Source organism: Heliangelus exortis, chromosome 2 (genome assembly GCF_036169615.1).
Source record: "Heliangelus exortis chromosome 2, bHelExo1.hap1, whole genome shotgun sequence".
Taxonomy (NCBI): domain Eukaryota; kingdom Metazoa; phylum Chordata; class Aves; order Apodiformes; family Trochilidae; genus Heliangelus; species Heliangelus exortis.
Window position 1 is genome coordinate 52212353 of NC_092423.1, and position 15092 is coordinate 52227444.

A 15092-nucleotide genomic window follows, 5' to 3' on the forward strand; every position below is an offset into this window, starting at 1 on the left:
TTGTATTGTAAAATACTTAATTTGTCTGATGAGGAGCACTGCTAAATTCACACTTTTTGAGACACCCAGCCTCTGTTAATGTCCTTATCCCCACTATTTCTTGTTCTAAATCAAGAGCCTGTCAGCCTAAAGTTGCTGTTGATAATGTTACAGGAATGAGCATTTGGTTGTTTATTGCTTCAGCAAGACAGGTGCCTGAAGTATGAAAGGTAACTTCAAGGTGGCACAGCTGATGAGGTTTACTTTCCCTAATCATCTGCCTCACCATCAGTGCCATTGGTAGCTGAGCTGTGTAGGGATCAGCTACCAAACTCCCACAGTTTGTTTTAAAATGTTTCAAAGTGTTATTAGTTTTACATTAACTTCTCTGTGTGCAACTGAAAGGGATCCAAAATGCCTCAAGCATCTGATTTTTGGATTGTGTAAGGTAATGTGTATTTTATGTGTTCTTTTCTCACCACTTAATAAACTTCTATGCATTTTAATTCAGAAATGTGAAGTTCAAACCTTTGCTGAAAAGTAACTTTCTATCTTTCCAATGACATACATTACTAGCTACAAGGCTACTAAAATCAAGGGAGATCTTTTAATTTTTAATGAGCTTTTTGACCTGAACATTGTTAGCTCTTTACACCCTTTGAGTAGTTAAAAGAACAGCAACAAAATTGAAATAGTTTTCCATTATTCTCCCTGTGCTTTTAATGATGTATGTTTACCTAGCTAATTTTCAGTTAAATCACACTTCCTTTGCCACAATTGAAGAAGTTACAGTCCTTTTGTGTAATTGAAAAAAAAGGTTGGAAGGCTTGGGAATGGAGTATATTTATAATGTGCATAGTCTAATGCTATCTGAACCTAAAAAGAAGTAGTTCTGAAACATGCTGGATTTTACTACTCAGGAGCCAAAAGAAGCACATTTTTATAATGTGGGCATATTTCCTCCTCTCTGGTATGCTATTCTTTGAAAATAGTATATGGTTTTAAAACAGTATGCAAAACTTCATTATGGAACATGACTCTCAGTTCAGCTCTAGCACAAATTCTGCACATAAAGGTGAAAGTTCTTTAGCAGCTGTATTAAACTGGTAATTATGCAGAAACTTAAGTTTTGTGGTAGATTTCTGGTACCTAAAAGTAACTGCACTGTACTTCAAGTAGCTACCACTTACCATCTATTATATGTGACATCTTTTAAAGCAGTTGGCATATCCATAAGCAAAACATGTCAGTACAATCAAGTTGATTCCAAAGATTTTAAGGGTCTATTGTGGTTTACCAAGTGATTAATCAGTAATGAAGAGGGGACTAGCTAACTGCTAACACAGAGATGACTACAGACTATGTAGTACATGCAACTGTATTTTCAAAGCTCTAATTGTATATTTACTGTACACTAAGGTATAGTGACACATTATTTGAATTTTACAAATAATTTTTTCTCTGACATTTCACATATTGTCTTCAATAGATGCTACAGAAAGAAACTGTACAAACTGTTTTACTGAGTTAACTACCATTAAAGAGGTGATTAGTAGTAGTGAAGAGAGGAAATATTCTAGATATTTGAAAGTAAATAGACGATTGATGGAACAAATGCAAAAAATGTAATGCAAACTTTGGTTGTGCTACAAAGCACAAACAGGCGATTGTAGACTTTATCAAGAACAGAGAATGTTTTTGTTATTTGACTGCATATAAAAAGTATTACTAATCCTAGATGTTGCTGTTCCCTCTGCATTTGGTAGCTGTCCAAATAACTTCTTTAAAATAATTGCTGTAATCTTCCTATAGAAAAGAGCAATGTTTTTCTTCAATAGTTCATAGAATCATAGAATTGGCTGGGTTGGAAGGGACCTCAGAGATCATCAAGTCAAACCCTTGATCCACTATCGCTGCAGTTACCAGACCATGGCACTGAGTGCCACATCCAGTCTCTTTTTAAATATCTCCAGGGACGGAGAATCCACCACTTCCCGGGGCAGCCCATTCCAATGTCTGATCACCCTCTCAGTAAAGAAATTCTTTCTAATATCCAACCTAAACCTCCCCCGGCACAACTTGAGACCGTGCCCTCTTGTCTTGCTGAGAGTTGCCTGGGAAAAGAGACCAACCCCCCCCTGGCTACCCCCTCCTTTCAGGGAGTTGTAGAGAGCGACGATGTCTCCTCTGAGCCTCCTCTTCTCCAGGCTGAACAGCCCCAGCTCCCTCAGCCTCTCCTCATAGGATCTGTGCTCGAGTCCCTTCACCAGCCTAGTTGCCCTCCTTTGGACCTGCTCCAGGACCTCAATCTCCTTCCTGAACTGAGGGGCCCAGAACTGGACACAGTACTTGAGGTGTGGCCTCACCAGGGCTGAGTACAGGGGCAGAATCACTTCCCTGGACTTGCTGGCCACGCTGTTCCTGATACAGGCCAGGATGCCATTGGCCTTCTTGGCTACCTGGGCACACTGCTGGCTCATGTTCAGCTTCCTGTCAATCCAGACTCCCAGGTCCCTTTCTGCCTGGCTGCTCTCCAACCACTCTGTGCCCAGCCTGGAGCTCCCCATGGGGTTGTTGTGGCCAAAGTGCAGGACCCGGCACTAAACTGAGTTCTAAACTTGTATGGAATTTAATGGTTTTATCCATCTCAGAAACCCATCCTCATAGGATGGGGCAATGATTGAAGGAATATATGCAAAGAATTCACACAAAGTTAATTAATTCATGCTTTAGGAATCGTTTTATTGAAAGACAGAATATTTGCTAAAAAGGAAATGAAGTTTACATTGCTAATTAACAGGTTGAGAAATATTACTGAGTTCTTTTAAAACACACTTACTCATTAAAGCCATTGCATCCAACTTCTGCTAGTCAAGCAGATGCTCTCTTTTTGCAATTAATGATCCATTCTCCCTTCTTAAAATTAGAATTTGGTAAAAAACAGAAGGGGATTTAGATCTTGCTTTTTAAGAAGAACACTTCACTTCTGGTTTGTATGAGGAAGTAAGATGTAAGCCCTTATTTATATTCAAGCCCTTATTTTATATTCAATTTTTTGACTTTTGGAGGCTATTTCTTAGGTTGTACCATAAAGTTTTTTTTTTAATTATTTCACTGAGTGTAAAGTTCAACTTTATAATTTTTATTATCCTGCTGGATTTACAAGTTCAGGATTTATTTCCATGAAATAACATTTTAATTAGTTCAGCTCATGCTACACTTTGTATTCTTTTAATATTTTTAAGCATGAAATATCTTTAAATGTTTCATAATCTAATGCCTCACTGTGACTTCAGTGTCTTCATGAGTGCTGTGCAATTCAGTGCAAAGGCAGCTTAGAGTATTCCTTAAAACACAAAGAAGACATGGAGACAACTCTTTTAGTGAACTAGACTTTAACAAGGCTTCACAGTTAAGGTCCTTGCAATGGGTTTTCTCTCTGTTAGGGTGCATATGCTTTTTTTCAGAAGTGTTCTCAGGAAGAACCTGCATTCAAGCCTCATACCACAGACTAGAACAGTACAAAATTAATTGTTTTGAGCTGGTAATAACTGTAGAAAGGTAAGAGGCAGATTTAAAATTATTCTACAGATAGCTTGGAGATAATTTAAATGACATTTATCTGATTATATCTACAGCAGATGGAGCATTTCAGAGGGAAAAGGAGCTCATCTGGAAATATATAAATCTGTAGTGTGAGTCACATGGTTGAGCTCTCCTGCAGTCACTGAGTGTCTTGAGGCTCCATGGACAGATTGCTAGTGTCATGCTTCAGGGTTCAGATGCTGTACAGTGTTGGATGATTTTTTAATAGCTTAAGGTTGGAAGATGGACAATAGTTTAGCCTTGTACATGTTTCCATCAGGGATACTGTTTATATATAAGTATACAAAAATTACTTTTTTTTCCCCTCTGAAAAACAGCTGATGACAATAAATTTTTCAGTTAAGGAAAAGAAAAGATTTACTAAGAAGGATATTGATAACAGACAATATGGAAATATAATTGTTTCTGAGATTTTTTTGTTTGGTTGGTTTTTGTATTTTTGTTTTTTTTTTTTTAAACAAGAATTGATAAGGATAAGATTGACCTGGCTTTGTAAATTTCTGCTAATAAAACTTTGTGTTTTCAGGAGAAAATTTTGGTCTTTTACTTCTCTTAGAAGCTTTTTTTTCAAGGGCTTTACTTGATATGAAGTGCTGAGCATGATATCAACTGATATGGAACAACCTAAACATCAACCCTTTGCCATAAGGAAAGCTTATTGTATTTATTTGTGTTAGTGCTATTAAAAATTAAATTTAGATGAAAGGAATGGTGCATACAGGTTAGCAAAAAAAGTTTAAAAATTCAAAGTTTATGCCACTAACATCAAAGAAGTAAACTCAGGCACTTTTTATCCTCTCTCTTTTATTGATTTTGAAGTAATATTTCTACCTTAATGCTGTACAACATATATTTCAATATTTAAAATACAAATGAATGAACCAGATCATTGCATGTTGTTCTCAAAATCTGAATAATTGGCCTGCATTGGCAGTGGTGATGTTCTTTTTGTTTTTAAATCATTTGCTTAACAAAATGCTGTCAACAGCCTCTTTTTACCACAAATAAAGGGAGCTATTCTACATCAGATTTAGGTCAGGAGTTTCAGTTTCAAGAGACAGTGCTGCTTGTCTCCTTTGAGGGTGATAGAATGAGTTTTTTTAATATCTTTGAGTTTAAATCTTTTAGGAATTCTTTCTGACCACCAATAAATAAAAAAGAAAGACAATTGTTAGGTATATCAAAACAAGTATTTTTTTTTTTTAAACAGAATATCACTTATATTCTACAAATTTGGGGTAATATTTTTTCTCTCTAACATAGGAAGGAAAAATGTAAGCAGAAGCTAAAATTTCAGAAATTTTTACACCCAATAGGAATTTTGCAAAACAAGCACTCCTTTCACTGTATAATGAGTCACCAGTAATAATGTTACTAGAGAAGAAGGTATTTCTTGAAAATTATTCAGATTACCTATGACATCAGGAAGTAGCATACTGATTATGCAGATACAGATAATTGACAATCCCATTGAAAAGACTACAGAGCATCCCTTAAATACAGAAGTAGTTTGGGTTTTTTAAACTCAGGAGTGTATCAGGATTCATTACCTCAAAGCTTGGGGAAGAAGTTCTGCACAGGAAGAACTACATTAGCTGTGAAGCCTGGATCCATACCTATGCCATATACTTAATATATCTGTAACTTGTCACCATCACTAGTGTTTTTTTCTGTAATGTAAAAGTAGCATGAAATATTTTGCAGAAAAATTCTGCATATGTATAGAAAGTTTAAAAAGCTTGACTATGATTTAGGGATTTCTGGGCTTTGTCTCTATTAGCTTTGTTTTAGAAACTTGGAAGGTTTTTTGCATAATAACATGCTAAAGGTAAAGCTGAATGTTACCAACATTGTTCTGGATAACACTTACTGAACAGTGAACTGGTGACCTACAGAATACCAGTAACTGGGTGACCCTTATGAAGGCTTCTATTAATTTAATTTTCATCATTTCTAAGTCGCACCTAATTTCCTTTCAGTGTTGTATGTATCATGAAATAGATCCTTTCTCTCTGATACTCTGTCAGATGTCTGTGTAATTTACCTTAATGAAGTTTAAGATATGATCTTCATATAAGTTCACCATTGATTCAGAATCCCAGACAGCTGCAGAAAATACCATCTCCCAGTGACTGGTATTGCTGTGTTTTCTTCATCTATGTTACTCTACCAGGCAGATGAGGAAAAAAAAATATCTAGCAAAAGAGAAGAAATATAGTGATGGTATTGGTTATGGAACTGAATGGTTAGAAAGAAATAAACTGAGCTTCTTGTATGTGATATAAGGACCAGTGTAGGCACACTGTATATATTCTGAACCGGATGTCCTTAGGATAGGTTATACAATTGTACAACAAATAAATATGTAATCAATTCTGTTATCTAACCAAAATATGTGGCTGTTAATCCTGACATATGTTTTGGATGTAATGGAGGAAAAACACTGTGGTGCTTTACATTAACTTCTAGTGAGCAGTGTTGCATGTTAGGCTCTTGCCCACATTATATCTATCTTTTTGTTGTCAAATATGCACATAAAAGAAAACAAATGTGAAGCACATTAGTATAATTAGGGGCTGGAGGAAACCCATTGATCCTTATTTGAAACTGCTGGTAAATTTAGCTTTACATCATTGCTGGATTGCTTCAGATGATCAGATAGAAATAGAAGTTAGACTATATTCTTTCCCCTATATCTATGAATTTTGCATTTCTGAAGAACACATGTAGTACATTTTCATTATGTTATTCACTGCTTGGGAAGAAATCAGTGGGGGAGGGTATGGAAGCAGTGAGAGAGGGAGGAGACATGCTATATATTTTTCAGAATCTGAAAGCACAGAGTTTAAACCACATGCTTCTTATTTGCTCCTAGGTTTTCAGAAAAAGCAACAATTGAATGGTTGCAGCTCTTTGAAGGTAGTGGGGTTCCATATGGCCCAATCAACAATATGCAGCAAGTATTCTCGGATCCTCAGGTTGGTTCTCAGCAAATCTTTTCTATACATTATTACATGTGCTTTGCAAACGCTGAGTAATGATCACTTTTTATGCCACTCAGACCTGATTTCTTCTCCTTCAAAATGGAATTTGAGATTAATCTGGTGGGTTAAGTTTAAGGCAAATAAGATGGCATAATAAGAAATAAATACAGATCCTTAAATGAATTACATGCTTGGGAAAACAGACTTTGCCATAATGTATTAAATTGTAAGTATTCCATGTCGTGTATGGAGTCATTCCTTCAAAAATGGCTGGTAAAACAGGGTTAGACACTAATATATTATGTAATTGCATTATGTCAGAGAAATATCCTGTTAAGATATGTACCTTTCTTGCTGCCCACAAGCAACTGATGTTCTGTATGGAATATGAATAACCAGAATATTTACTATTTGGAAAGAAAAGAAAAAAAAAGAAAAGGGCAAGTTCTTGACTGGAAACACAAAAACGAAGGATGAAAGTTGTATACAGATATTTTCTTGGCCTGCTGGTTCCTTATCTGAGAATGCTTCAGCATTTTATTTATTTATTATTCTAACTTTTCCACTTAATTTTATCTATACTTAATTATAAACAATATTTTCACTTTTTAGTATCTGGAGAGTTATGGTATCTACATGTTCCCTAATCCATCCGGTTCTTGTTGTGCTCTGGCTTATGATGGGCTAAAGGGCCCAAACCAAACTGAATTGTACTGTCCTGAATAGCATAACAGAATATTTTACAGCAATTCTATTGTATGATGAATGTCCTTTAAATTAATTTCTAGTAATGGGACAGAACAGGCAACTCAATTTCAATCATGCTGGAGTATGTTTATTAGAAATGTTTGCTATAAATATTTCTTATACTTTTAGAAGTTTAAGAGAAGATTTGTAAGGCTACTGCAAGGAAAGAAGCTTTTTTCCAAAATAAATATGCTCTTTCTGCTTCAAATGATGTAGTACCATGCTGTAAAGTATGTGTGGGCCAAATATTTCACTTCATAACTTTCCCAGGGATTAAGGTTGGGCTTTGAAGAACATACAGCAAGAGTCTTTATTTTACTCAGAACGTGGTTGAATTGGCTGTACTTGGACAACACTGGAAAAAATTTCTTTGTGCTTTCTTGATGCTGTGTTTTTTAAGAAATCAGTTCCACTTTGAAAGCAACTACTTTTTAATAGTTAGTATTTTGTGGGATGGCCACTGCCTCCCAAAGTGAAAGAGATTAGCTTTTTTACCCTGCTTTTGTTAGAATTTTACCTTAATGTTAAGTAACTTGACATAGTTAACCTGTCCATAAGAAATATCACAGTGTTTTGCACTCAGATACCATAATTTGTCAGTTTTTTAAAAATACTTCCTCGTAAACTGGCATATGATCTTTTTTCCTCATAAAATTACTTGAAAATTTTGTCTTTTCTACATAATTCTCTGAATTGGCACTTAGACACTATCTTCTTTTTACTGTTGAAAGTGAAATATCAGTATTTGTGTTGCAGTTGCATGTTACACATTTGTTCCTGGTGCTACCTACTTCTTTAAGTATTTTCTGACAGTTGTGGAGGGGAGGAAAAAAAAAAAACCCAACCACCCTCTAGATTTTATCTCTTCTCTCTTGAAATGTGAAAAATGGTTGTAATTTTAAGGTACTTCTCTTATGTCAAGATATTTACCTTATGTCACTTATATAAAATGAAGTCCCCATTCCACCTTCATATACCATAGACGCCATCCAGAAGACCAGTGTTTTGGAGAGTTCTAATATTGTTCTAATATTGTTCTAATATTGTTCTATATTGTTCTAATTTCTACACAGTTTTTTATTTTGATAGTAAAGACTTCAGACTTCACAGGTAGGTTTCATTGCCCTAAGCCATTTATTCATACCTTGGATTTGGAGACTTAAGGACATATTTTAGCTTTCATGTTTCTTCTGAACAGTAGTTTTAACTGTTGTACCCTGCAAGTCTCCCTCCACTTGCTCATCCTTCTGCTGTTGTGTAGACAGCATGCATCTGGGATAAACACACGTGCCTTATTTTTTCATAAGCCAATCTGCATTTTCTTTTTATGAAACATCAAAAAGCATGACAGTGCCCTAAGACTATGTCTAGAACTAGGGAAGAAGTCTGGCAACACCTGAGCATCTGTAGCTAGGTATCCTCTGCACTATGAGGACCCAGTTAAAAGAGGTTAAAAACAGCACCTGCCATGACCAACATACGATAATCACATCATGATGTTTCTCATTTGTAAAGCTTAATACAGTCATTAAGTATAAGAACTTTGTAACCACTCTTCACAGTGCTCCCATTATAATACAGTGGGATTTTCAGGCTCAGTGTAGATCAGAAAATGCATTTCTAGGAAAGATGTAATTCAGCTTGCTGTTAATAAACTTACAACAAGAACAGACTGTGATGTAAAAAAGAAATATAACACATTAAGCTGCTTTTCATAGTTGTTTGCTTTCAACCACTGCAAAGACCAGAAAAGCATCAAACCAGGTGATACTTCAGTATAGAAAAACTCTAATCTACCTGTGGTAGAGAATACTTAGATTTTGCTAACCTCTTCCATTTTGGATGTTACCAGCAGAATTGGATCTAAACACAATTCCATTATTAACTTCATTTCCTTGCCATTGCCCTCCTGTTTGATCTATGGATTTTGCTATTCAGAACGCAACCATTGTTCACTACAAGTGCACCATTAGTGACCAAGATGCCCTGCAAGGATGTCAATAATTGTCAAAGCATATGCCACCCCAGCTGTCAGTAATGTCAGTACCAACCAAAGACAGAAATCCCAGAAATCTGGGAGGAGCCTGGAATAATGCAAGGGAGGAATGGGAGCAAATCTGAAATCAAAGGAGAGACCAGTGAAGGAGATTACTGAAATGGTCTAATGGAACTTAATCAGCTACAGGTGGGTTGTATTTTCAAGTTTTACTTTAACTAAAAGAACCTCAGAACTCTGAAGTAACTCTTTCTATAAACTGAGATAAACCAACACATTTTTGATCCCAGGACACTTTTTTAATATCATTAACAGCTCCAATCATACTCAGAGGGAGCTGCCAAAGAACATGAAATTTTTCACTAAGTTCAAGTGCCAGGTGATACTGTTTTTTCCATGAATGGAGTGAAATGTCTACTTTTCCCACTGATTATAATCTTTTATTCATTTGTGAAGTTAAAATGAATGCCACAGGCATTTGTACTGCTAAGTCAATCAGTCTGTGGATAGAAGCACATGTGTACTTGCGGATGTATGGATAAAAAGGCTGGGAGAAAGAGGAGCAGCTTTGCTAGTTAAGGGAACAAGTTCCTTAAGAGGGAGGAAAGAATGTTTGTAAAAGTTGTTACAAACTCCTAAGAGTACAGTATAGACTATTTTAATGAAGCTTTTTATAGTCTAAATTTTTCAAGCTATTTTTTAAAAATGTGCTCTTTTTACCAGGCCAAGATAGTACAAACATTAAAGGAATTCTTAAAACGTTTTAAAAACCTACTAGTGACCTCAGTATGGTCCCATTTAACATCCCCTGGGGAACATGTGTATGAAATACAATGTGGTTTGAGGTTTTCCAAACAAAACAAACTTAAAAGAGAATACCATTTTTAATAGAAACTATTCAAATTCTCCCAAAAGATAAAACAAAACAAAAACAGGTACGCACTGTCCTGCAGCTAAAAGTATGAAAGCACAAAGATCTTTTCTAGTAAAGTGAGGGGAGTCAGAGTTTTTCTTGTTTTCTTCAAAACATTGCCCTCCCCCTTTTCACAATGTAGTTGCTTTCACTGTTCTTATAAAATATTATGACTTTAAAAGGCTGGCATCTAGAAGAAGCAAAAATACCAAAAAACAACCCACTAGTATTATAGGCAGTTTAAGAAACTGATGTATTACCAGATTAAATTAATTCATGTTGATGAATTTTACTATATGAATGCTGCCAGCTGAAAAAAAAATAAATTAAAGCCCTGCAGTGGTACCCCCCCCCACCCCAAGCAGTTACAGTCATACCACACAAGTTGAGTACATCAGGTGTAAGACATCACCCTGATGCATCACTTCTGAGAAATATGGGGAGGGAAATATCGGAGCTGAAATATCACAGCTGGCCCTGATTTCAGCTCCTGCCAAACACCTGCAGACTCTAAAAGGATACCAAAACAAAACTCCACCCTGTGGCAAGAGGCCATCCCTTAACAACCCTTCCCCGACTTTGCATCACTCTAAAAATTAATTTAACATTTTTTACAGAAACCTTAATCTTCCTGTCCCAGAAGGCTATTACAGTCCCTTTAGCCATTTCTCTGAATATGCCTCAGAAAAAACCTCCAGTAAACTGAAGCATTGAAATACCTGATAGCTGGAAATTATCTCATGCTTTAAGTTCATTATTAAGCTATGAAGGTGGTAGATTTTTTTTTTAATTAACCTCTGGATCATCTCTTATTTTGGAAGTAACTTCATTTGAACACATCCTGGCAAAAATTATGTAGCATCTGCTAAAAGAGTCTACACTCTATGTTGTGGACACACAGAACAGCAAAAGATATAAAGTGTGTTGGTGGTTTCTTGGGTGGTTTTCTTTTTTTTCCTTTCTTTCTTTAAAACATCTTATGCATGGTTGTTGTTGTTTTTTTGGTTTTAATTATTTATTTTTAATATGGACATGTTTTAATTGCTATGCTTTGTTGAAATAAACTTTTGTGGTCCACTGAGGGCTGTCCCAAGTCAAATGAAATTATATTCATGTCTATTATACTGCAGGATATTGTACTGTTCTTTTACATATAGAGATTTCTGCAACTGAAAAGCATTTGATGAAGGCCTGAGGTAATACAGTGTGTCTGGAAATAATTCCTAGCAGGCAAGAGAAAGAGAGGAATTAAATTTTTCATGTGTCTGTTGAGTAAGTACTAAAATGGGTTGGGAATTCTTCAATGGAATGTTTTTACATTTAAAAATGTCAGTTCATTGAAAGTGAAACATCCACATGAAGTTGTCTAAAATTAATTTCTATTTTGAAACAGAAATTCAGCTATATTTCTGCCTGTCTTACTAAGTTGAAAACATTCACTGCCTAGCTTTGATTTGGTGTTTCAAGCCAACTTTTAACTTCAATTTTTAAATTTTATGCCATGACAAAAAACCCACGCTACCAACCATACCCAACCCTTTAATTTTGTCAGAAGTAGCTCTTTGATACTAAATTATAAATGTTTTCAAGCTTTTGGTCTGTGGTAAATTTAGGGAAGTAGTTCTTTTTTAAAGTGGAAAGCATTAAAGAATGGAACATAGTCTGAAAAAGTTAAATGGAAAATCCAGTTCTAAGACTTCAGTATATGATTCCCACATATACACAATTATGCAGCCTTTATATGTGTTTGGAGATGGTTCTATAACCAGATGTTGTAGGAAGGACTCAAAATGAGACATCACTTGTATTTTGGTATGAGGAACATTGTAAGATGAAGTGGTTTCTATATTTTGGCTATGGTGAAATGTGGTCCATGGCTATGCCATGCTTTTGTGTGGTCAGCCTATCTCAGTGATTAGTAGAGAGTTCATAGTGGAGAACTCTTGAAATAAAATGGGGTTCTGAATAAAAATGTATATAGGCTTTTGTTTGTACACACGTTTAATATACTTATTGTGTCTTCTCTATGAGAAAAATTATGACTAAGGAGGTAGTTTCATGCTTTCCATTATGAAGTTTTCTTTTCACTTCCAATTACTTTTCAGAATTCGATTTGAAATTTTCAGAACTGGTTGTCTGCTTAAGTCTGAAGTAAATTTGGAAACTTTTCTGATAAAATGATCCACTTGTGTTTCAAAACAAGTTTCCAGAAATCTGTTGTCAACCATATTAATGTTTTGTTACAACTGTTTTTTGCCTGGGAACTCTGCTGCTCCTTTTTAGAGAATTAGTTCTTTTGCAAAGAAACTTGGGAGGAAAGGTGACTGCAGTGACATAGATGTGCTCTTTTGTTGTCCCACGTTTTTAAGGGTGCATGAGAGAATCTGACTGTGATGGATGGAGTCCCAGATAGTGTATGCAAAATGATATCGTTTCACCTGCTGGATGTATTCTGGTCCTTTATGTATTTTGTGTGCCCAGGGTGTCAGCTTTGCTTGAGATTGGTGTTAGAAGTTGCATAACTACACTAGGTAGAAGAGGCTACTTTAAGACCTGAAATTCGACTTTCAAAAGTGTCACAATAAATAAATGAGAGCAACACAAGCATGAGAAAATTCACCAATAACTTAATTTACTGTACAAGAAGATTTAATTCGGAAACACTGTGATATTTTTACACCAAGTAGTATCTTCCTACTCTCCTCTCTTCCTCAAGTGTTCAGGATAGACTTGATTGTTCAGTAAAAGAGCACTCAGTCTGCCTTGAGAACAAAGTTGTTGCTTTTCAGGTTCTTACTGAATTTGATTCAGAATATGAAAAGTAGTGAAAGAGAGAAGAGGTTGCAGAAATATGGCTTAATAGAAACCTGCATCTGTCACACAGTTCACATATGGTTTTGAATAAGGCACTTAGATCAGAATGTTAAAAGGTGGCCAACAAACGTGTGTGCCTCTTGCTTTCTGTGCCTGTCTTGTGACATCGTGTGCTAAATACTCAGCAGCACTAAGTTCTCATGTATGTAAATGGAAGTGTTTAAAGTAATCTTGGTCATTTAAAAAATGCAATATTGTTGAAAATGCTGAAAAAACTAACATGGTGGTTTTACCCATAGTCTTCCTCAGTACTTTGGTTTCTTAGTCATGAAATTAGGCCTAATCTAAAAAGCAGTGTTGTAAAGATGTGGTAGTTATGCTTCTGGAAAGTATAGTTTCTAATGTGAGAGCACTAGGGTAATAACCTTTTGGGATTTTAATTTTTTAAAAATTTTGTGATTTCAGTGATATCTTTTAAAATTCATAGAGCTACACCTTACTATGAGAAATAAACCCAGTTTTTAATACCTTTTAGTTCACTGAATAAGGGAGGAGCCTGATAGAAAAAAAACACAAGCATGCACTTAGGGATTCTACAGTTCTAGAATAATTTTGGTTTGAAAAGACCTTTGAAGTCATCAAGTCCAAACATTAACCTAGCACCTCCAAGTCCACCGCTAAACCACGTCCGTAAGCACCACATCTTCATGGTCTTTTAAATATGTCTGAGGTGGTGGCTCAACCACCTCTCTGGGCAGGATGGTCCAGTTCCTGACAACTCTTTCAGTGAAGCAGTTTCTTCTAATGTTGAATCTAAGCCTCCCCTTGCATAACTTGAGGCCATTTCGTCTTTTTCTATCAGCCTGGGAGAAGAGACCAACCTCCACATCGCTCTGACCTTCGTTCAGGTAGTTGTGGAAAGTGATAAGGTCTCCCCTCAGCATCCTTTTCTCCAGGCTGAACAACCCCACTTCTGTCAGCCACTCCTCATGAGAGCTGTTTTCCAGGCCCTTCACCAGCTTTATTGCCCTTCTTTGGACATGCTACAACACGTACTGTATTTCTTCTGTGCAAGCAAGCAAATGATGTGTAACAGTAGCATTTTTAGTATTCTAATTTCTTTTAAATTTGTGCAAATATTAATGGTATGTTTGTAGCTACTTGCACATGTATTCCATTGACAAAAGATTAATGTAAATATTTGGTGGCTATGGAGAGTATTAGGTAGTCCGAAGCATCTCACTGGAAGGCAGTGCTTTTTAAATACTAAATTGTGTTTAAAACTGCATTGCAGTCATGGCCATTCAAAGGAACCTAGCCATTTGGGGTACTTCCTTCTAGAAGGAGACTTATCAAAAAAACATCTTTAATTTTGAATAGCATAGCAAACCCCCTTTTTTTCAGACCTCAAAATCTCTGCCAGATCTTAGTGTTAGCAAAAATGCATGTTCTTTGCATGTCAAACTCTTGAAATAGCTTCTATTCTTGCAGGAGGTTTTTTTGTGCTGCTTTTTTTTTTTTTTTTTTTTTTTTTTTTTTTTTTTTTTGTGTGTGTGTTGCTGCATTTAGACTTTTTTTTACGTGTTTTTGTGGATTTTTTTTTCTTTGTGTTAGGGTTTTTTTTTTGTGTTTGTGGGTTGTTTTTTTTTCTCCACCTGAGCACTCATTAAAAATTTTTTAGAAAATGATGGTCAGTTCAAAATAGCTATTCTAGCTAATTTTTTCTTTCCTCCGAGTACATAAATTGTGAAACTATTTATATGTATCTATATATATTGCTCAGTGGTTGCCCAACTCATAAGACCTTACCAAATCTAATGAGAGAACCACTTTTTGTTTTGTTTCAAAGTAGATGTGGATTAATTTATTAAGCTAAAATAGGATAAGATAATGAATAATAAATACTGGCATTTCAGACTAAATTTTATACATGCTTCAGTAGAAATGTAACCCTTTGTTATAGGAAGTTATAAAATATCCTACTGTATTTTTTTGTTTTAAAAGTTAATTGCCACCTTGTCTTTTTGAAGTTCATGTAAAGACAGCCTGGGTT

At 35.5% G+C, this 15092-nt stretch overlaps 1 protein-coding gene across 12 annotated transcripts in view; it reads left to right on the plus strand.

Annotated features, from left to right (window-relative positions):
- Positions 1-15092, plus strand: part of SUGCT (succinyl-CoA:glutarate-CoA transferase) — a 330712-nt gene that overhangs the window by 126014 nt on the left and 189606 nt on the right. For 10 of the 12 annotated variants that reach the window (XR_011724318.1, XM_071736165.1, XM_071736167.1 and 7 more), the window contains one exon: positions 6461-6563. The exons of the other annotated variants lie outside the window; for them this stretch is intronic. Coding sequence is in view for 9 of the 10 variants with exons in the window: in XM_071736165.1 (XP_071592266.1) it covers positions 6461-6563 (103 nt within the window). In the remaining variant the exon portion in view is untranslated. The remainder of the gene's footprint in view (positions 1-6460; positions 6564-15092) is intronic. 12 annotated transcript variants of the gene reach the window in all.